We start from the raw sequence: 22,584 nt of genomic DNA, 5'->3' as shown, positions 1-22,584 counted from the left end.
ATGGCTCTTTAAAGGGATTTCCAACTTCCTTTGAACGAATTTTCTTTTTTTTAGCTTCGTACTCCTTAACAAAAATGCCAACAGGCCAAAAATTGGCTAAGCACATAGTTGCAAAATGAGCACAGGGAACACCGATCTTAAAAGATGATACTTCCCTAGCATATGGAAAATTAAATCGTTCAACCTTTAGATCATCAATCTGAACTTTGTTACGGATATAGGCCGTAATGTCCAGCGATGAAAGGTCAGGATTTAGCCGAGAAACAAAAATTTGTTTCCGCTGCGATACACAGGTGACTGTTTTAGGTACCACGCATGTGACAGGTTTTGGTACTACGGCATTTACGGCTGCACTACCAGTTTCATTCGGTACTCCGGACGTTAAGTCAACATGCGGCGTTGGAATTATTAAAGTATTGTTTATAGCAGATTTTTCGGGCGTCTCATGCGGCAAAACCTCGCGTCCTTTGCATTCGGAAACCGAATCTTTTTTAGCTTTCGATCTCAGTACCATTTGTGCGGCGGCTGAGATCGACTGCTGTGCTGCAGACCCCAGATCGCCAGAGAGAGTTACACTAGCGGCTACCGTGGGTTGTCTATCGACCGCGATCTTTTTACGCTTAGGAGAATCGGGCTCAGATAGCATACGGCTAGTGAGCTGCGACTCAAGCGCCACAAGCAGATCCGTATTTTTACGGCTGTTCCGGATTAATTCCGTAACAGTGCTTTTTGTAAGCCGCCTTATAGAGAGTGCCTGGGTTTCATAAGCAATGCATTCATCACAATAGTAGCGCAAGCCACTTCTCATGTCGATTGCATCGCGTACCAGGCCCGAATAGCCAAGGCATTTTGCATGAAAAATATTCTCACACGAATGGCACGGAATGCTCTGTTGTCCAGCCGAAATTAACGACTTGCATTTCTTTAAATTGCAGACAGCCATTATCGCGATATTCCGAACCACAGTGCCAAGAGAATAAAGCTACGCAAGTAAAAGAGAGAGTTAGAGAGCGGGAGAGAATGAGCGGGAGTAAGTAAGCTGGGGGAGCGTAAGTTTTAGATGTTCCAAAAACAAAGTTATAAGCGGGAGTGCGGGAGAGCGGGTAACTACCGTTTAGACACTTACCGCTCCAAACAGCGTTTGGAAGAAAAGAAGAAGGCAATTAGAAAAAAACAATAACAACAAACACTGCACAGAGATTAGACGTGCAAACTAATTTTGTTAATTTAAACACAAAACAATCACTATGCACTCGCGAAGCGAAAGAATGTTGTTAGGGACATAAAAAGTTATATAGACGTATGAAAATATGAATTAAACCCCGATGGTTTATGGACAAAAAGAACAAAAATTCGGAGCGCAAGACAAAAACACGACCGTTCACTGAAAGTTAACGTATGTACTTAACGCAACTGTTGACGGGACATGGATGCTTTAAATACTATCTGAATAGGTTTAAGCATGAACGTTATCCGCACTGCCCACTTTGCTAGTCGGATAATGAAGACGCAGAACATGTGTTTTTTGTCTGTCCGAGATTTGAAAATGAACGAAGAGATCTGAGCATAGGGGTTGGGAGGACGCCAGCCGCTTGTAACCTGGTGTACATTATGCTTGAATCAGAAGTAAATTGGTCTGCGGTATGCAACATGGCCACAATAGTACTTAAAAAACTGCGCATCGCAGAAAGACTGCGAAATTCCAATAGGATAGAATCCTAGAGAGCCCTAAGGGCATTCCCCCCCTGGCGAAGTAATACCTAACGGCAGTACTGCCGGGGAAGCGGGGAGGGGGTGGAGTTCTTACTGGGTTAGAGTTCCAGACTTCGGCAAGCTAGCTCAGCTCCGAGTTGGCTTAAAACCACCACTAACACAAAAAAAAAAAAAAAAATATTTACACAAATCACTCAAACTCAAAATTTATGAAAACAACAAAGCGACTAAGGAGTGAAAAGTCAAATGCCGAAATCAAGGTAGCTCGCACATCGGACACACAATTGCTGCAACAAATTGATGCAAAATTCACGAGTCAACGGAAGGAAATTAACATGGAACTGTTGCAGCTGATCGACGATAAATTTGCGGAGCAAAGGGAGTCACTGGGTAGAGAGTATCGAGAGAGCGAGGCCCGCTTTCTCAACACTCTACAGGCAAAAATTCGTTGCAATGAACACAGAAATACACAACCTTACGAAACGAGTGCGAGAGCTGGAAACCGAGGAAACAGAGGTGAATACACTGAAACAACAAGTGTGTGAACTGGATGCTCAACTGGCAGCTAAGTGCAATGCACAGGAGGTCGCGGATGTTGCACGCAACCTGCGCTGGCATGGTGTACCGCAAGTCGAGGGCGAAAATTTGAACACCCTTTTCAACCGAATTTGTTTCTCACTACATCTGACCCCTTCCTCCGCGAGTTAGGTCTACTTTTCGAGGCCGACCGCGCCAAAGAAACTCAAACAAAAATAGATCACGTGCGCGAAAAAGATGCGCTGCTAAGGGCGATTGGAGTGCACCGACAAACAACCAAATCGCAGCTGAAAAACAAAAGCGCCGTATTTGTTAAGCCTATAGACGGAGGAGGGGCTTACTACGTGCAAAGCTCTAACGAGCTTTCTGATCTGAGTAGTGAATTGGGCGAAATCAACTCAAGCAGAGATGCCGCTTTAGAGAATAATTAATTTCGTAATTAAAATATTTTCTATCTCTATATTAGGATTTCAAATTAGTTTAATATCTTTAACTCCTGTTAGTCATATGTTTAGGATCAGTCGCATTGTTGATTTAGTAGTTTGCCTAATGTATTGTCTGGTGTGCAGTCCTTGTTTTTTTACTTTGCAATTTAAAACTATTCACAATGGAAAAAAACCTGAATAATTCAACAGCAAATAGTCATGCCCTTCTGTGAATCCTGGAAAAGCAGAGACCTTGTCTCCAGATTTGACATATAAATGCCCAAAGTCTGCCAAAGAAAATTGAAGAGTAGGTACATGTTTGTAAATTCGGAAATTGATGTTGTATGCGTGTCTGAAACATGTTTTGCCAAGAGTCTATGTGATGTGCTAATATCGTGTGATGGATATAATGTGTACCGTTCTGATCGTGTTAGTCATGGGGGAGGAGTTGCTATATATGTAAACAACAAATTAAAAGCCAAAATTAATTGCCAACACACAATAAACAGTGCAATAGAATATAATTTTCTTGAAATACATAACCCGATTATGGAGAAAAATCTCTTAATTGGCTGCATTTATCGTCCGCATTGCAACCATATTATGATGATCTAATAAATATTCTGACAGACATTACAGTAAACTTCACAGATGTAATCCTTGCAGGCGATTTTAATAGTGATATTCTGAGGGAATCTCACCTTACCAGCAACATGGAATCGCTAGGTCTGAAACCAGTAAATCTTTCATTTCCAACCCACTTCATCAGAACACGTAACAAATTATTAAATTTGTTTTTTGTGAGTGATGTTAATAAAATATATTTGTATGATCAGCTAATCGTTCCGTCCTTTTCAAAACATGACCTTAAATACCTGACCTGTAACTTTGACCTTAACTACAGGTACCATACAATATCTTACCGTGATTTTAAGAATATTAACGATATACTGTTGAACGAAGCATTCGATGAAACAATATTACAGTCTTCCAACAGTTGATCGTCAACTTAACTTTCTACAACTTAATATTAGATACTTATACGATAGTTTTGTCCCAGTTAAAAGTAAAACAGTTCGACCGTCCGAAGAACCATGGTTTAACAATAATATAAAATTGGCAATTATAAAACGTAATGAAGCATACCAGAAGTGGAAAAGATACAAAAATGGTTACCAAACTAATCAACTCTGCAAAATCAAACTTTTTTAGCCAAAAATTTAAAACTCAACCTCTTCTTAAACAGATTTAAGCTCTAGGGATAGGTAAACAAAAGACATCACAGGAACTAGATGTTGACATAGATGAACTCAACCTTAAATTAGCAGAATGCCAAGTTCCTGAGGTCACAACCAACACGTACCTGAATTCAGTACCTGAAAACATCTGTGATACTAGTTTTCGATTTATGTGTGTTGACCAATGTGATGTTTTAGATAATATTCTTAAAATTAAGTCTAACGCAATTAGACCTGACGACATTCATCCTAAATTTATAAAAATTCTACTTCCCAAACTTATCCCTTACCTTATGCACACATTTAACACGTCTCTTACCACGGCTCTACGTTCCCGGATTGCTGGAAAACCGTCAAAATTATCCCAATACCTAAATCAAACAAAGAATACCGGCCGATATCTATTCTTCCGTACCTCTCGAAGGTGTTTGAAAATATTGTCGCATCACAAATAAATACAGACCATCAATCTAGATTTAGAAACAACAGACGGACAACTTGTATGTCACCTTCTTACTATTGCTGGACTACAGCAAAGCGTTCGACACAGTAAATCATGAAATCCTGTGCTCAAAACTCAAAAATTTGTATTTCTTCTCCAATACTTTTAAAACTTTTAAGTTCGTATCTTAAAAATCGTCGCCAATATGTTGTATCGTCAAATATTTGTTCTTCGTTTGCCTATCTGAAGCGTGGTGTACCCCAGGGTTCGGTTCTTGGACCACTATTATTCACACTATATGTAAATGATCTTCCGTCTGTTCTGTGGACATGTAATGTCCATTTATATGCTGATGATGTTCAAATGTATGTTAGTCGTCCCTTAAACAGAATTAGTGAGTGTTTAGATATTTGTAGAATGGAGCTTGCAAAAGAAATAGAATGGGCAAGAAACAACGGTTTTGCCATTAATGCGTTAAAATCAAAGTGGTTAATCATTTTTAAGAAGAAATTATGCAATATTGAACTATCCCCCCTAATGATTAACCGCCAATAATTTGGGTATCACATTTAATAAAACCTTGAACTGGAATAACCACGTAAACAAAGCTGTAGCAAAACATACGGACTAATAAGATCCTTGTCTCTAGTTAAGTGTTCCTTACCTGTTAGTGTGCGTCTTCTAGTTGCGAAGTCTTGTATAATACCCACACTCTTATATGGTCTAGAGATCTATGCAAATTGTGATGTAGCAAGTCAACATAAGCTGAAAATAGCGTACAATAGTATTGCGCGTTTTATAAATAATAAATTAATTTGCATAGATCTGACCATGTAACTCAATTTGCTTGCAAGATATTTGATATAAGCTTTGCAGATTATATAAAAAGTAGACTTTTTACACAAAGTTATATACACCAGAGAGCCATCATACTAACTTGAAAAATTACAATTCTCCAGAAATACAAGAACAAAGAATATTATATGCTTTCAAATAGACAATTTTTTATAAATACAATTAGAACGTTGAACGAGCTTCCCAACTACATAAAAGAAACTAGGAGCGCAGCACTATTTAAGACAAAACTTCTCTCACACCTAAAAAATAGCAGTTCTAGTCTGCTACAAGGTATCATATCCTATCTTAACATTGCAACTTATCCACAAAACCTTTTCCTCATTTTTTTTTAAATTTTGATTTAACTATTTGTCATTCTAAATGTTCAACAATTAATGTAATAATGTATGTCATTAGACTTAAGAACCAATTTTGTCCAAATTTAAATATGTTGACCAGTTGTGACTAGCGCAGTAATTTATAAGTTTTAGAAATTTTAGCGCTAGGATGTCTAAACAATAAATAGTAATAATAATAATAATAATAATAATAATAATAATAAAAACCTTACCAACCGGCAAAATGGTCACGTTGAAAGTAAAGAAAAAAATTAATAAATGAAATAATAATCGACATAATAAACATTCTGTTTAACAAAAAACAAACAATAAACAAAAATTTAAAAACTGTGAAAGTGAAAGCTGATACAAAAAATATCGACTGAGAAACAAAATTCAAAAACAATTACAAATCTAAATTCAAAATCCAACAAGAAGGAAGAGCTGAGGGCAATCCCTCGCTAAACAGTGACGACCAGAAAACAAACCGAAGGAGGAGCTGAGGGCAATCCCTCGCTACAACAACCAAGAAGGACGACCCCAGCAGGATCATCAAGGAAAACAGAAGACATCATATTAAACCCATGAAGAAAATAAGACAGTTAGTGAGCGTATACTGTTTATTTTTTTATATTTTATTGAAGTACTATAAGCAAAAAATTTTAATAAAATCAAACAAGGTGGAAGACCTACAGCTGTGTTTATTAAAATAGCAGTGCGACAGAAGCGAAACTATATAACGGTTTATTGCATAGTCCTTTTCGTTAGTTAATCGCTAGTACATTTCGTTTGTAGAATGGATCATAGAGATACAAAACAAGCTAAAACCCCATTAGATTTGGTCTCTTTATGGGTTTCTTTCATATTTTTGCACACGGACACAACATTTCGGCTGTTCACTAAAATAGCAGTTTTTGATTTTCTTTCAGGAAAAGTCCCGAAAATGTTTGTAATTTGTGGTAATAATAGGTTTTTAATGAAGACCATTATTATAAATTGAACCATAATACACTATAACTATAGAAAAAAATTAGATTTAATGGGTAGAGGACCTCATTGCTTCAAGGGAGAAAGGAAAAATTGATTGAGCTTAGAAAGGAGGGCAAAACGTATCAATACATTCAAAGTCCCTGAAATTGTACAGCCAATATGAGTTACAATGCGATAAGCTATGATCCGAAGCCCGAAAAACGTTATGCGATAGGGAAAACCACAATTATAGAGGACGTTCGCAAAGTGCGCTTCAGCAAAACTTATCTTTATTCATCCTGAAGGACTATAAAAGCGGATGTGAGCTTGGGAATCAGGGATGGTATTCTCCGAAGTCTGTTCGATGAAAATTTGAATGCTAGAAGTCCACCAAAGGACCAACATGTTTACGTAAATATACTGAGAAACGTCATTCTGTCGTATACTGAAGATCAAATGTCCTTAATATGGACATTTCAGCAGGACAATGATCCTAAACACACCAACATATTGGCCACACCAACATTTAGCCAAAAACAAATTGACGTAATGCCGTGTCCAGCACAGTCTCCGGATTTAAATCCGATTGAGAACTTATCGAGGGACATAAGCGTTTTGTTGTCAAGAAACCCCCGACCTCTTAGCCCCAGCTTTGGCAAGTTGTGCAGGAGGGATGGGGTCAGATTTCCCGCAAACGTTGCAAGGACTTGGTGGACTCCAAGCCGCGTAGGTGTTAGCCTGTAATAGCCAATAAAGGCCATACAACAAAATATTTGGTCGTAATCAAATCGATATTTAGTAGGATTAAGTTATTAATGAGCCATGTTGAATTTTATCATATTTTTCTTTTAAGACTGCTATTTCAATGAACACCATAATTCAGTCTTTCTTTTTTGTTATTATCCTTATTTGCTAAAATATTGAAGTACCCAACAGGTAAAAACAGCTAAATTATTTAAAAATAAATATTTATACCTGTTGTATTTTAGTTCTGTTTTTTTAATGATGTGTTTATAATAGTGTTTTTCGATTTTAAACGTGCAGGTCGTGTGCACTGCTATATCAATGAACACAGCTGTAATTAACGATTTTGAAAGAATTCTCACCATCCCTCTACCCCAACGTGCAATGGCTTCTACCGGCCAAGCTAATAACCAAGTGTGCGATTGAATTGCACATATTGTCAATAATGAGTTGAATCCCTTAAGGAATAAGATCGTGAGTTTAAAAGAACCACTAAATCAATATATAAAGAAGGTTGATGATTTTCAAGTAGAAGTCATTGACCCAAATATTAAATGTGAAACTTCCTTTGAAATTCAGTCGTCATCTAGCTTTCTTTGCGTTCAGACGTGCTTAAAATTCTCGCTATGTTACTTCCCCGCTGTACCAAAAGCAATACCGATGTTACATTGGCCCAGCTCCGCGCTTCGGACGCTGTTCGCTGTTCTTCTTTGTGCCGTCGCGCCTATCATACTTCTTGCGTAGCCCTACCGGACGAAGTGCTCAAACTTATATTGAATCCAAACATACTGTGGCAATGTGATAGCTGTGTGATTGCGAATGATTCGCATTCTAAAATTGACGAATTTGATGATAAATTGAAAGCCCTGAAGCGCTTATATCAGGGCCTTCATTACAAATTCTTGGAGGCATTCCCCCCTAAAGGTGATGCATTGACTCAGAATTTACTCTGTTAATCCCAAACCTCGTCTACCGAGGCCTACCAACGTAGCTGCAGCTCCCCAGTCATATGCGGGTGCTGCTGCTACGACTTCGGCGGTCGTTGACCCTTCTAATCATGCTCTGGATTTTGAGAGAGGAAATTTCATACAGATTCGAAATAAGAAGAGAAGGAAGAACAACAAGCTCAATAAACATGTTGTTGGAGTGGCTCCTAATGCCGAAGATCTTCATGTTTTGCCGACCAAGAAATTTTTGCATGTCGAAAAGTTTGCAACTGATACAGAGCCGAATGCTGTCTTAAAATATGTGCCCACCAAGCTTAAGGTGCATGCTAGTTCTCTCATTGTTGTAAAACTTGTAAAAAAAAAGATGTTGACGTTACAACCTTAAAGTTTGTAAATTTCAAGCTTGGTATACGATTCAGTCTTCAAAAACGATTTCTGGCCGAACTCAGTTAAGGTCAAAAGATTTATTCACAGAGAACGGGCCATTGTGGTAGGGGATAGAATCTTATCTAAAACCCCTAGTGTTCGACGCCGCTGGCGTCGATATTTTTGCGGGACATCCTCTGCAAGCCTTTCCTCATTTGTCGGAGTCGCTTTCGCAACAGCATCGACAGTTTCTTGAATTTCTCACTGCGCCCTCATCATCTTCTGTCTCTCTCCTAACGCACCATCAACAACATCAGCCGGAGCTTTTGTTTTCCGCTTTGCGCTACATTCGCTGTCCGCCTGCGCTCTCATCATCTTGCGCCTCTCTCCCGTTGCACCATCAACAACATTAGCTGGAGCTTTTGTTGTCCGCTTTGCGCGACATTCGCCGTCCGCCTGGTTCTAATATCGATGTGCTCCTTGCAGTTGCACTCTCATCATCTTGCGCCTTTCTCCCATTGCACCATCAACAACATCAGCTGCAGCTTTTGTTGTCCGCTTTGCACGACATTCGCCGTCCGCCTGGCTCTAATATCGGAGCGCTCCTCGGACTTGCGCTCACATCATTTTCCGTTGCTCTCCTGACGCTACATCAACAACATCAGCCGGAGCTTTTGTTGTCCGCTTTGCGCGACATTCGCCGTCCGCCTGGCTCTAATATCGGCGCGCTCTTCGGAGTTGCGCTCTCATCATCTTGCGCCTCTCTCCCGAAGTACCTAGAACATCGGCTGGATTCTTACTCTTCATTAGGTTGGAACCCGCTCATTGAAAATATGTTCTCTACATATTCGCCGCTGGAGTTAAACCAACATCGGATGCTGCTATCTTCGGATTCTGATACTAATGAGCTCAGCGCGCCTTTTGGGATAGCGCTCTCTTTTATGAGTAGTCGGATACATTCTTCACTGTGCTCTTCACCGCCTCTCTCTATTGATGCAATTTCTTCTACGCTCTTTGGATGGCCGTTACAGAACAGGCATGCGTCCGTAAAAAAAGTATTTACATATTCCTAATTCGACTGCACTCTTATTCCATGGAACGACGATCTCAACCTGCCTATAAAAATACGTACGGATACGTTGCGCAAGGTACTTAATAGTACTTATGATCATGCGAGGCCGACATCTAATTTGGATGTTGAGAATTCCTCTTCAACAATATGCGCTGACTGGCAGCCTGCTAGGGGCTTGCAGTAAACTCAAACAGCCATCAGTCAGGAAATAATGGCCTGAAAATATACTTTCAAAATATATCTGGCATGAGAACTAAAACGCAGTCTGTCTTTATGAATACTTCCAACACTGACTATGACATTATCATACTGGTTGAGACTTGTCTAAATTCTAACTTTAGTTCGAATGAATTCTTCGATCCTAAATTATTTCAAGTTTTTCGTAAAGATAGAGACTTCGGCAGAATGCAGTGCGAAAGAGAAGGTGGTGTCATCGTGGCTGTTAGCCGTAAGTTCTGTTGCACTCTAAATCGACTCCTTAACGATGACTCCCTTCTGGACCAATTGGCGGTGACGGTGTCTGGCTCATCCGGGAAGATATCGATTGTGGCTTCCAATGTTCCACCTGGCAGTGATTCTGGGCTTTACCAGGCTCACTTAGACAACATCTCTAACATCCATGCCAACTTGGAGGACTCTGATGGCATATGTGTGGCAGGAGACTTCAACCTCAGCTCTGTTTTCTGGACGTGGGACACACAAGCATCTGCTATGGTGCCCGGAAATGTTCATTATTCACATGAAATAATTGTCATTGATAACTGCTTTAGTATGGGCCTCACCCAAATTAATAATGTTTTCAATGATTTACATAAGCTTCTTGATTTAATCTTCATTAATTCTATTGTTCACTCTAACGTAACTCTGGCTGAATTTACGATTTCAAATTGTGTTGTACATCACAAGCCCTTGTGCTTAAACATCAAATTTTACAGCTTTCTGCCATTCAATGATTCTAATCCTAGATATATATTTGATCCCCCTAGTTTGAGTTCCCTAAGGGATTGCATGCTATCCTTAAATTGGGGTGCCTTGCTATCGAACCCTTGCATAGAAACTAATTATAAAACCTTCCATTCAACGATTAGAAATATTCTTGACAGCAGGCTTCCTTGGTATACTAAGGGACTGCAAAAAATCAAAATCCTTAGAAACAAATACTACAAAAAATTTTCTAAAACACATAACCTGGCCGATGGTGAAAGATATAGGATGCACAAACGTGAGTTTGAGTTTCTTAATAAATTTCTATATAGCCAATACATTTGTGAAGTTCAGCAAAGTTTGAAGGCCAACCCTAAGGCGTTTTGGCGCTTTGTCAGTTCAAAAAAATCACATTCGTCTATACCTTCAACAATGTCTTATGGTGATGTTGTTGCTTCCACTGAGGCCGATATCGCAAATTTTTTTGCCGCCTTTTTTTCCTCAAACATGGAACCTTCCGATTATTGGTATGACCTGGAAACTTTAAATGTTGCAGACATTTGCAACATTGGAAGCCTGGACATATCGTATGATGACATTTCTGAAGCAATTAGTTATTTTGATGATTCCCCAAGTCTAGACTTTAATGGAATTTCTTCATTCTTCCTTAAGAATTGTATTGCCAGTCTTTACCTACCCCTGCAAATTCTGTTCTCTTCTTCCGTGTCTCAAGGAAGACTACCAGTTAGATGAAAAATTTCTAGAGTCATGCCGGTCCATAAAGGAGGAAGTAAACTTGATATTTCTAGTTATAGGCCAATTGCTTAGATCAGCAACATAGCTAAGTTGTTCGAAAGAATAATTTTCAAAAAATTATCTTCTTAATAAGGTCTTACATCGAACCTCAGTCGCCGACTACCTCTCATCGAGTGCGGACGTCTGTAACTTTTCTCCCGGCAGTTCTATTCGTGCGAGTTACGATCAAATTTTTTTTATCTCTAACGAACACCCGAACTCCACCAAACAGCAAGCAAATAGTTACCATGCACCCCGGGCCCCCCAATCCTCAGTGAAAGCTCAAAAACAAAAAAGAAAAAACGACCATATCAAAAGTTTTCCGAGGAATTCCCAGAACTTCCAGAAACCGTGCAAAATAACTCAAAGTTCATCATCATAACCGCAAAAAACTCAACCAAAACAATTTCCGAGTTCTCCTGTTTCGCTGTTCATCGAGCACTCAACATCATCAGCAAAGAGATAATCTCCATTTCCACCCTCAGAGACGGGAATCTGCTGATTCTGGTTAAGACCAAAGATGTAGCCGAAAAATTTCTAAAAACCGATCGTCTACACGGTATTTGCGAAATTGTAGCTAAGTACCACGAAGCACTTAACTTTGTTAAGGGGATACCCTATGCGCCTTACTTAATCAACATTCCCGAAGCTGAGATAAAGGCCGAATTGAAATCCCAGAACGTACATGACGTATTTAAATTCACCCGGACAAATGAAGGAGTCATCAAGCCCACTGGCGTGATCTTGGTAACCTTCGATTTATACAACCTTCCGAGCAAACAGGACATTTGTTGGCACACAGTAAAGGTTAGGGAATATATACCCAATCCAATGAGGTGCAAAAACTGCCAAAAACTTGGACATACGCCAAAATTCTGTAAAAACACTGCCATGTGCTGTACCTGTAACCTCCCCCCTCACGCACCTACAACATGCACCAGAACTGAGTGCGCAAACTGCGCTGATAAGCACCCTGCCTCTTCACCCTGCGCGAAGCCAAAATCATCCACAAGCAGCAACAACAAACCTTATCGCCAAAAATAACTTCGGCCACCTTCGCGACTGTCGTCGCCCCACAACAACCATCGACAAGACCAAAGACAACAGCAACGCTCCAACAAAACAATCAGACCATTAGCAACCAGACAACCGCAGCAGCATCCAAAGCGCAAGAAATTTCTGCCGTTCCGGCACCCTCCCCCTCCCCCTCTTCCTCCTCCTCCCCTTCCACCAGACCTTCAATTCCTTCCCGCACCTCCTCCTCTCCACCCACAACCTCCACCCGAAAATCGTATGATTTGATCAAGCAGTCCCGAGCTCTCAATAAAGAAGTACGAGACTTTCTAAATAAAACAGATCAATTAAGTTCCCCTAAATATCCCTTAGATTCAGATCACTCTGAATCCCAAACAAAAAACACAATAAGCGAGTCTGATTCTTCTATGGATCAAGACTTTTAAAACATCTAACTATGATATGAAATGGTAAACTTAAAACATAATCTTTTTATCCTCTATGCCTCTCAAAATTCATCAATGGAACATAAATGGTATTTTCAACAACTACAATGAGCTTACACTAATCCTAAACGACCTCTCCCCCGATGTTTTATGCCTGCAAGAAACCCACTTGCCCCATAACTTCCAAAACTTCAACTGCCCAAAAACCTATGTTGGCTATTTTCACAACCTTTCACAAAATACCACAAGCAAGCACGGTATTGGTGTGCTCGTAAAGCGGCATATTCCTCACACCTACAAAGAAATAAACACAAATATTCTTAGCACGGCCCTTCAACTCAGTCTTACTATCATAAATATATACATTCCCCCTTCTCAGGCTTTTACCAGCACCGACATTTTAAATATAAGAAATCAGTTTACGGGTCCCCTTCTAATGTTCGCCTGTATCCAATGGGCGTGGCAAAGCATAAAGTGCCTAAAAACCGTAGCTGGATTGGTTACCAGTGAGTGTCAAATAGCTGAGGAATTTGGTAATACCTGGTCAAATAACTCTGCAGACTGTAATTTCTCTCGGAATTACGTCGATCAAAAACAAAGCTACGTAAACAGCACATACCAATCAAACTCATTATGCAATGCTGCGAAGCAACTTGAGCAAAAATTCAGTCTCTTGGAAATGAAACTTGCCATTCGAACTTCCAAAGGGAAATGTCCTGGGTACGACAGAATATCGTACGCAGTGCTTTTCTTAAGGAAAAGGTCCTTGAAATTTTCAACCTCACTCTTGTCACTGGTTCCTACCCACACGTCTGGAAATCAGCCACAGTAACCCCTATCCCGAAGCCAAAGAAATCTGACCACAGCACAAATAGTTTCCGTCCCATCTCTCTCCTCTCCTGCCTTGGGAAAATAATAGAAAAAATGATAGCTCGCAGACTCATGTGCAAAAAATGTACGACAGAATATCGTATGCAGTGCTTTTCTTAAGGAAAAGGTCCTAGCTCGCAGACCCATGTGCTTTATCACCCAAAAAAACCGAATCTCTCACTACCAAGTGGCATTTAAAAGGAGCCACTCTACCATGGACGCTCTACAGAGATTTCCACACTTCACGTCGAAGGCCCTTTCTACAAAAAATCAGGTATCCGTTCTGGCTACGGATTTTGAAAAGGCTTTCGACCGCGTAGGGTTACATTCAGTGTTACACCAACTTAAACTCTGGGGTGTTGGTCCAAGGCTTTATAACCTTATCAAAGCCTTTATGACCAATACAACTTTTAGGGTCCGAGTTAACAACTCAACCTCTAAACTACACAAGCTCCACAACGGTATACCTCAGGGTTCCCCTTTATCGGTGTTGCTCTTTATGTTTGCCTTTGAGCAAATCACCTTTACACCTTTTCTTTAACAGGCATAAAGGTATATCCATCTCGCTGTATGCGGACGATGCCTTTTTTTCTACCAAAAAAAAAGATCTCGATTCTGCCAAGGAAACTTTCTCTGAAGTTTTGGAAGAGCTGGAGCAATTGGGTACTTCATCCGGGGCTTCACTCTCCATTGAAAAATGCCAGGTCCTACATATATGTCGTAAGCACAATTGTAACTTTCCCGAAATTGTATTCAGGAACAAAAGTATAAGCTATACGGAGAATCTGAAAGTTTTAGACTACCTTCGACTCTAGGTTTACATTTAAAACACACTGCTTAATATTACGAAAACAGCTAGAATCTCGCCTAAATATAATTAAATTTCTTAGCTCTAAGTATTCTCATGTACATATTAATACTCTTATAAACATAACCAGAGCATTAGTGCTCTCCAAAATAGACTACGGTCTCCCGTTCTTCGGCTGGTGCGCAGCCACACATATCATGAAAATTCAATCGCACCCGATTTCAAAGCGAAAAAGAGCGCCTCGGGGGAAAACATTGACTGTATACCGACGGATCCAAAACATCGGAATCAACCTTATTCGCGGTTGTAGACGCTTCATCTTTACTCCCATTAATTGCAAGGATATACATAATCTTATATATAACCACTTGGAAACCAAAAAATGTTGGAATGGAATAGTTTCAACCATAGGTACAGGAGTTTTATTCCCAGCTGCGACCGGTAGACCCCAGTGCATCACTTTTAACCGGCTTCGAATAGGACACACTAAACAAACACACGAGCACCTATTAAAAGGCCAAAAGAATCCAATTTGTAGTCTCTGCGGTGGACTTCAAACCATTGTCCACCTACTAAATGATTGCCCTGATCTGTCTAGCCTCAGATCATACTTCTTTGGGCCCCAGCAACCTACACAAACCTTAGAATGCCCATCCGCAGAAAACATTAAAAAAATGCACGAATTCATTAAAAAAGCAATGGTTTCAATATAAAAGTTATGTTAATATTTGAAAAACAAATGTATATATATATATAAATAAAACCATAAAAAATACATAGAACAAATGAATCACAACCAGAGTCGAAGGCCACCGCAGCCAGTGCTCGGTAATTTTGCAATTAAGTTAGTCATCGTATGCTTAGCTTAATTTGTTAAATAAATAAATACATCGAACCTAATCAACATGGCTTCATGCCCGGTCGATCTACGACGACCAACTTGGTTGTCTTTACCAATCACTGTATAAATGCATTTAAGGATCAATTGCAGATGGACACGACTTACACATATTTTGCCAAAGCTTTTGACAAGGTTTGTCACTCTGCCCCAAAGGCTTAACTTTCCAAACTTGGCTTTCACTCCTCTTTTTTTAACTGGATAGCATCGTATTTGGATAACCGAGGCTATCATGTTGAAGTAGGTGGTGCATTATCCCATCCTTATAAAGCGACATCTGGACTTCCTCAGGGTAGCTCCCTTGGCTTTTTACTTTTCATTATTTTTATAAATGACATTTGGGCCTGTATCCATTTTTCTAGCTTTCTTTTATATGCGGATGACCTAAAGATTTATAGGACCGTCAGTAACGTAAATAATTCGATATTGCTTCAATCTGACCTAGATAGTATCGGTAGTTGGTGTTCCAAGAATAGTTTGCCTTTAAACCTTAACAAATGCCACATCGTTCGTTATGCGAAACTTTCTTTAACCATTCCATCCACTTATCACATCAATAACCACCCTCTCTCTGCTTTGAATGAAATAGTTGATCTGGGGGTATTATTTGATGACAAATTTCTGTTTAATGAGCACCTGAATTTTATATTACCAAAGGCTTATGCAGTGTTCGGCTTTGTTAAGCGAAACACTTTATTATTCAAAGATCCGTATTCCAGATTGTCTGTATACTCTGCCTTTGTCCGTTCTAGGGTTGAATATGCTTCCTTCATTTGGAATCCCTCGGGAAGTGTCCAGATCAATAGGATTGAGAGGTTGCAGAAAAAATTTTTGAAGTTTGCATTGCAATCCTTGCATTTTACTGAACCGGCACCGCCCTATGATAGTCAGTGTTCCCTGCTTCACACTTGTTCCTTGAAGGATCGCCGTGCAACTGCTGGCCTTCTCTTTCTGAACGATCTGATAGTAGGAAATATTGATTGTCCTTGCCTGTTGGGATGCATCAATTTTAATGTTCCTGCCAGGAATCTCCGTACCATGGTTCCATTCCTGGACCATGCTGTCAGGACTAATTATGCTCGCAATGAGCCACTACTAAGGGCTTTTAGATTGTTTAATTTTTTGCCTTGTAGCATAAGATTCAGCTGGGGGGCCAATAGAGGTATGCTAAGGCAAGCCCTTAGGGAATATTTTTTAAGTAATTTTTAATAATAGATTTAAGGTAATCGTATGTAGCCAGATAAGGATTAATCCATTGGCGATAAGTAAATATATAAATAAATAAATAAATAAATTATCAAATCAGTCAGGGAATTTAAAGGAGAAGAAGACAAATACGCTTGAATTGAGAACATTCGTTCTTAAAAACCGTGTAAGTACATTTTGGTATCAATATAAAAACGAAATGGTGAGAAGAGAAAAGTTAAATTGAGTTTATTTAACAACTTTTTGATAAGTATACACTAAGGACTGAACTAATAGTTTATTTGTACATACAATTTATTTAAATACCGCCAATTCAACTTGGTTGGAGCAAAATAAAAACATTTTCAACTTAAAAATGTCGTTCTATTGTTAAGAACATTTTCAACTCAGATTAGAACGTCAGAATTTTCTCTGTGCAGAAATAAACCATTTACTGCTGAAATGAATGAAAAACACAAAAAGACAGCACTAAGAGTATTCATTACTGGCCCCGACCGCCATATCTCAGACGTAATATTTTCTATGAAACCTTCAGACTTACCGAACGCTATGGTAATAGTACAAGAACTAAAAAGCTTTAATTTGAGGGCCCAATTCGCAAACTATTTCACATCATTACAGCGCAAGACTTATGAGTCAAACTTATTCGGGTATCAAAACTCAAATAAAAATCCCAGGCAATCAGAGGAATACTAACAACTTAAGATTTAACCAACCCGATAGCCAGAATAGAAGCAATTTTAATCAGAATAAAAATCATAATTGGAATCAGGGCAGACAGTTTAATCCTCAATATATTTCCCATAATCAATGGAATTCCAATAAAGCTCAACAAAACAAGCCAGAACCGATGGAAGTAGATTAATCTTTACAGATTCAGAATAGGCCAAAGTACAATCAGGCTTATAACAATTAAAGCAACAACAACTATAATCAGAATAGGTGGAATCAAAATAAAAAGCCAGAGACACAAACTACTCAGCAAAATAATCGACAGAACAAAAGAGAACCAACAGGTACGGTTAACAAACCGGCAACTAAAACTATGCGATTAAATAATATCGAAGAGGACCATTTTTTAGGCGAGAATCCGGAGCAAGATAAATAAAAAACTTAAAATTTTAATTGACACAGGAGCAACCTCTTGCTATTTCAGAACAGGGATATATAAAAACAAAAACGAGCTTCCTATATATAAAAGAGTATATACGGTCAGTGGATATTCAATAATTAAATATTATCACATGGTAACGATCTTTGATATGCGTTTCTCATTTTATGAAATCGATGGGTTAAAATCGGACGTTCTAATAGGCTATAACCTATTAACAAAAATAGGAGCTGCAATAGACACAGAAAAAGGAGTAATAAGATATGGGGGCAAAAAAGCAATATTGATTGATGATAAGGACAGTTCTTTTAACCAACTTTCCTTATCTGAAGAAAAAACAATTCTTCCATTAAAGGAATTTAGTATACGAAAATACTTTGATGAAAAGGTCAAAATCAGAACTGAGTCTGAAGGCAAATCAAAGCAAAACAAGTTTGGGATTCAAAAATCCTGAACCCGCCGTTGTTAAATTATCCGACAACAATGAAGTAAACAACATGAGTGAATCAACTCCAAACCAAAAAATGGATTTGGAAAATGAGATAATAAATATTATCAATAATGAGCACTCGAAGATAAACATGCAAGTCTCTTTTAGGACTGATATTCGCGGTGAAATAAACGCCGAAAACGACATAGCTATTTATAGCAAGCAGTATCCGTATGCTCTATCGGCTTCAGATTTCGTAAACTCTGAAGTTAATCGCATGTTAAAAGAAGGAATTATAAGACCAAGCAAGAGCCCTTATAATTCTCCTGTTTTAGTGGTACTAAAAAAGGGTTTTAATGAAGATGGTACCGCAAAACTCAGATTAGCTATAGACTATAAAAAACTAAATGAAAACACCATTCCGGACAGGAATCCAATGCAATATCCTTCGGTGATTTTGTCAAACCTTAGAAAAGCTAAATACTTTTCCACGATCGACTTGGAGTCTGGGTTTCACCAGATTCTCTCGAAAGAAACAGACATTGAAAAAACTTCATTTTCTATAAATAACGGAAAATATGAATTCTTGAGAATGCCATTTGGGCTAACGAACGCTCCCAGAATATTCCAACGTGCAATGGATGACATTTTGAGAGAACAAGAAGGAAAAACATGTCATGTATATATGGATGACATTATTATATTTTCTAAAACAATAGAACAACACTACAAGTACTTAATCGTCATAATTAATATATTGCTGAACGCAAATATGAAAATTTCACTTGAAAAATCAAAGTTCTTCAAATTAGAAACCACATTTATTGGCTACGTTGTTTCCCACAATGTAATCAAAACAGACCCCGAAAAAATATCTACAATTTTAAAATATCCAATTCCAAAAAACATTCGAGAGCTTAGAAACTTCCTAGGCCAAACCGGCTATTACAGAAAATTTGTGCAAAACTACGCAAAAATTGCAAAACCTCTGACAAAGTATTTAGAAGGTCAAAATGGTAAAATATCCTAAAAAATTTGCCGTAAAACTTCCATACAGTTAGATGATTCAGCTGTAAGAGCTTTTAACGAGCTCAAAGAAAATTTAATTGCACAAATCGAAATCGTACAACCTGATTATAACAAAAAATTCACTTTAACGACCGATGCGTCCGATCTAGTTATTGGTTCTGTTCCTTCTCAGGAAGGAAAACCATTAACCTTTATTTCAAAAACTTTAACTAAAGCCGAGCAAGTATATGCAACCAATAAGAAAGAACTTTTAGAAATAGTTTGGGCATTTAAAAATTTGCGAAACTATTTACACGGCGTTAACAACTGTAAGGATGCTCTCTGGCCAGGATATATGTCTCAGTCGAATCCAGAGGTCCTTTTACAAAAAATTTGTAAGGTCACTGAGACATAGGGCTAGAAAGTAATATTTGCGGAGCGAACGATGATATTTGATCAAATACCCCGGAGATTCCGAGTCTATCCGCTACAAGGGGGGCGGGGGATATTCCAGGACCTATGAGGTTACGGCAACATCAGAATTCCAAGTCCTTTCAAGACGGAAAATCCCACGGGCTGGACCTTCGGGCTAGGCCGCAGCCGGGTTTTATTGAAACGTGGCCGAGGTTCGAGGCCCGCGAGGCCGAAAATTCCACGGGCTGGACCTTTGGGCGAGGCCGCAGCCAGATTCTGTCGTGGTTGGCCGGCTAGAAGCAAGTTTGGTTAGTCAAAGTCGGAAAGTTCTGTCATTCCGCTGTGGGAGTTAATAGGACACGAAGGGATCTACCACTTCGTGGGGGGTTGATAAGACACGAAGGGGTCTACCACCTCGTGGGGGTTGATAGGATACGAAGGGGTCTACCACCTCGTGGGGGTTGATAGGACACGAAGAGGTCTACCATCTCGTGGGGGGGGTTAGTGGAGGAAATTCATAAGATCGGGACCGCTTCCAATTGGGTCATCGATCGTTAGTAGCCTGAATCACTCGGTGAACAAAGGGGTGCGAGGGGGGGCAAAACCCAATATGTATATCAACACGGCTAGTCTTTTCCTTTCGTATAAGTTCACTCAGTTTTATTTATCGTGGTTAATTGTTCCTGGGTTTCACTGCGCCGATTACACTGATTCACTAACCTTACTTCCTGCCGACCGAGCTTTCTTTTTTCCACGTGTTTCTTTTTTTTCTTTCGTCCGCGTGCGCGACTGTTCGCCTCGAGGTACCAGAGCAGAGAGAGCCCGGAAACCGCCGTGTGGCCCTCTCATCCCTTTTCCCTTTGCCTTGCCAGCTCGGTTTGATATTTTCTCTATTTTCTAGTATTTTTCCCTACGGTTGCCACCTCGGGCGGATGGTGCGGAACCAAATTTGTCCTATTTTGGTTCTGCACCCAAAAATCCATATGTTCGCTTTCCACTTACTAAATCATAAACCTTCATTTTATATCTCTTACGTACTAATAATAACAATGCCAAACTTATATATCTATTTCTTATATATATATATTGTGGCGGTCTAGCCGTCAGGCAGGATCGTCACACAACATAGAAATCTATACAGATCATCAACCACTGTCTTTCTCGATCTCTCAAAATAATCCAAACATCGAGATGAAAAGATGGTACTCATTCATTTAAAGTTACTCTCCCAAAATAATTTATAAACCAGGATCTACCAATGTAGTTGCTGACGCCCTATCAAGAATTCAAATTAACAACCTAACGGACAGTAACGAGTCGGTCTCAGATCAAAACACTCAGCATTCTGCAGAGAGTAGTTTTGAGAATGTTATACAAGAAACCCGCAAACCCTTAAACCAGTTTAAGCAACAATTGCTAATAGCAACGGGGAGGTATACAATACATGAGATGGTCAATATATTCGGAAATACCAGACATATAATAGAATTTGATACCCCTGAAAATTTGGTATCAATCTTAAGGGAATATATCCCTCCTAACATAACAATAGAAGACTTATACAAAATTCAAAACCCACTTAAAGAAAATTGCACGAATAAATTCCTATATACAAATATATTCGTCCAAGATGTAGACAGAGCATTAATAATAGAAGAAACTCATCGTAGAGCACACAGGGGACTGGACGAAAATTACAAGCAAATTAACAGACTATACTATTGGCCAAATTTGAACAAAAAACTCCAGGAGTACATAAAGAACTGTACAATTTGTAATAGCAACAAGTACTAATTCCTATTGGTCAAGCACCCATCCCAAATAAAGAAGGAGAAAATTTGCATATCGACATTTTTTACGCTCAGAATTTAATGTTCATTACTTGTAATGATTCATATTCAAAATACTTAGTTGTAAAGGAGATTCAAAATAAACTCAACATAGAAACCAAAATTTCATAAATATTGCAACATTTTCCACTTGCTAAAACTTTAATGATGGATATCGAGCCTAGTTTTTCATCAACACAATTTAAATCCTTCGCACAAAGATGCGGTATTAATTTATATTTCGCAGATCCTCGCCATAGTACGTCCAATGGACAAATAGAAAGGGCTCATTCAACCCTTACTGAAATTGCTTGTTGCATCAAAGATGAACTTAACTTAGTTGATTATTCTGAAGTTATAATTAGAGCAGCTCAGAAATATAACATGACTATACATTCCATTACCAACCAACGACCATATGATATTTTATACAATAAAATCGAACATGATACTATTCCACAGTTATTAAAACAGGCAAAAGAGAAAATGTTAAATTCTCACAACAAAGGTAGAAAGGAAAAAGACTAACTCGTAAGGTAAGTCATTTAAGAGAAAAAACACTGGGAAAGGAATAGGCTTAACTCTAGATATAAAAAACAAGTAGCTAAGGAAAATTTACATAATAAGGTTATCAAAAACAATAGAAATCGTACGATTCATAAAGATAACATCAAATCTTAAACAGGGTTTGTCTTAAATTACAGAAAATGAATTCAATAATATTTGTATTATTATTATTAGTAGCAGCCACCAATTCCGAAATAATGGATTACACGAACCATGATTTTTTCCTCTACAAGGATACAAAAGACATTCTTATTTATGATTCATACGCTGACCTATTTCATATAACTAATTTAAGTTTATATAAATACATAATCAAACTCGAATCAACACACATAAACAAAAATAATAATTTACAGTGGGAAATTTCCTATGATTTAGATATTATTAAAATGCTCCTCTCACAAATTTTACCAAGTAGGGCAAAACGAGGAATTAATGAATTAGGCACCCTTTGGAAATAGATAGCAGGGACTCCCGATCATGATGATTTGATAACGGTGCAAAATAAAATTGATGATTTAATCCAAAATAATAACAATCAATTTGTTATTAACTCTAAATTATTTAAAGAAATAAAAACCCTATCTAAGAATCTTCAAACAATTATTTCAAATCAAGAATTTTCATTCAGAAAAC

General features: G+C 38.6%; 1 protein-coding gene across 1 annotated transcript; it reads left to right on the top strand.

Annotated features, from left to right (window-relative positions):
- Positions 1–11,059: 11,059 nt before the first annotated feature.
- Positions 11,060–12,391, top strand: LOC139354097 (uncharacterized). The gene is made up of 2 exons (XM_070998362.1): positions 11,060–11,139; positions 11,623–12,391. The coding sequence occupies exons 1-2, from the start codon at positions 11,060–11,062 to the stop codon at positions 12,389–12,391; spliced, it is 849 nt and encodes a 282-aa protein (XP_070854463.1).
- The last annotated feature ends 10,193 nt before the right edge of the window (positions 12,392–22,584 follow it).

Source organism: Drosophila suzukii, assembly GCF_043229965.1.
Source record: "Drosophila suzukii chromosome 2 unlocalized genomic scaffold, CBGP_Dsuzu_IsoJpt1.0 scf_2c, whole genome shotgun sequence".
Lineage (NCBI taxonomy): Eukaryota > Metazoa > Arthropoda > Insecta > Diptera > Drosophilidae > Drosophila > Drosophila suzukii.
Note: the sequence above shows the minus strand (reverse complement) of the source record. Positions and strands in the feature narration are given on the sequence as shown.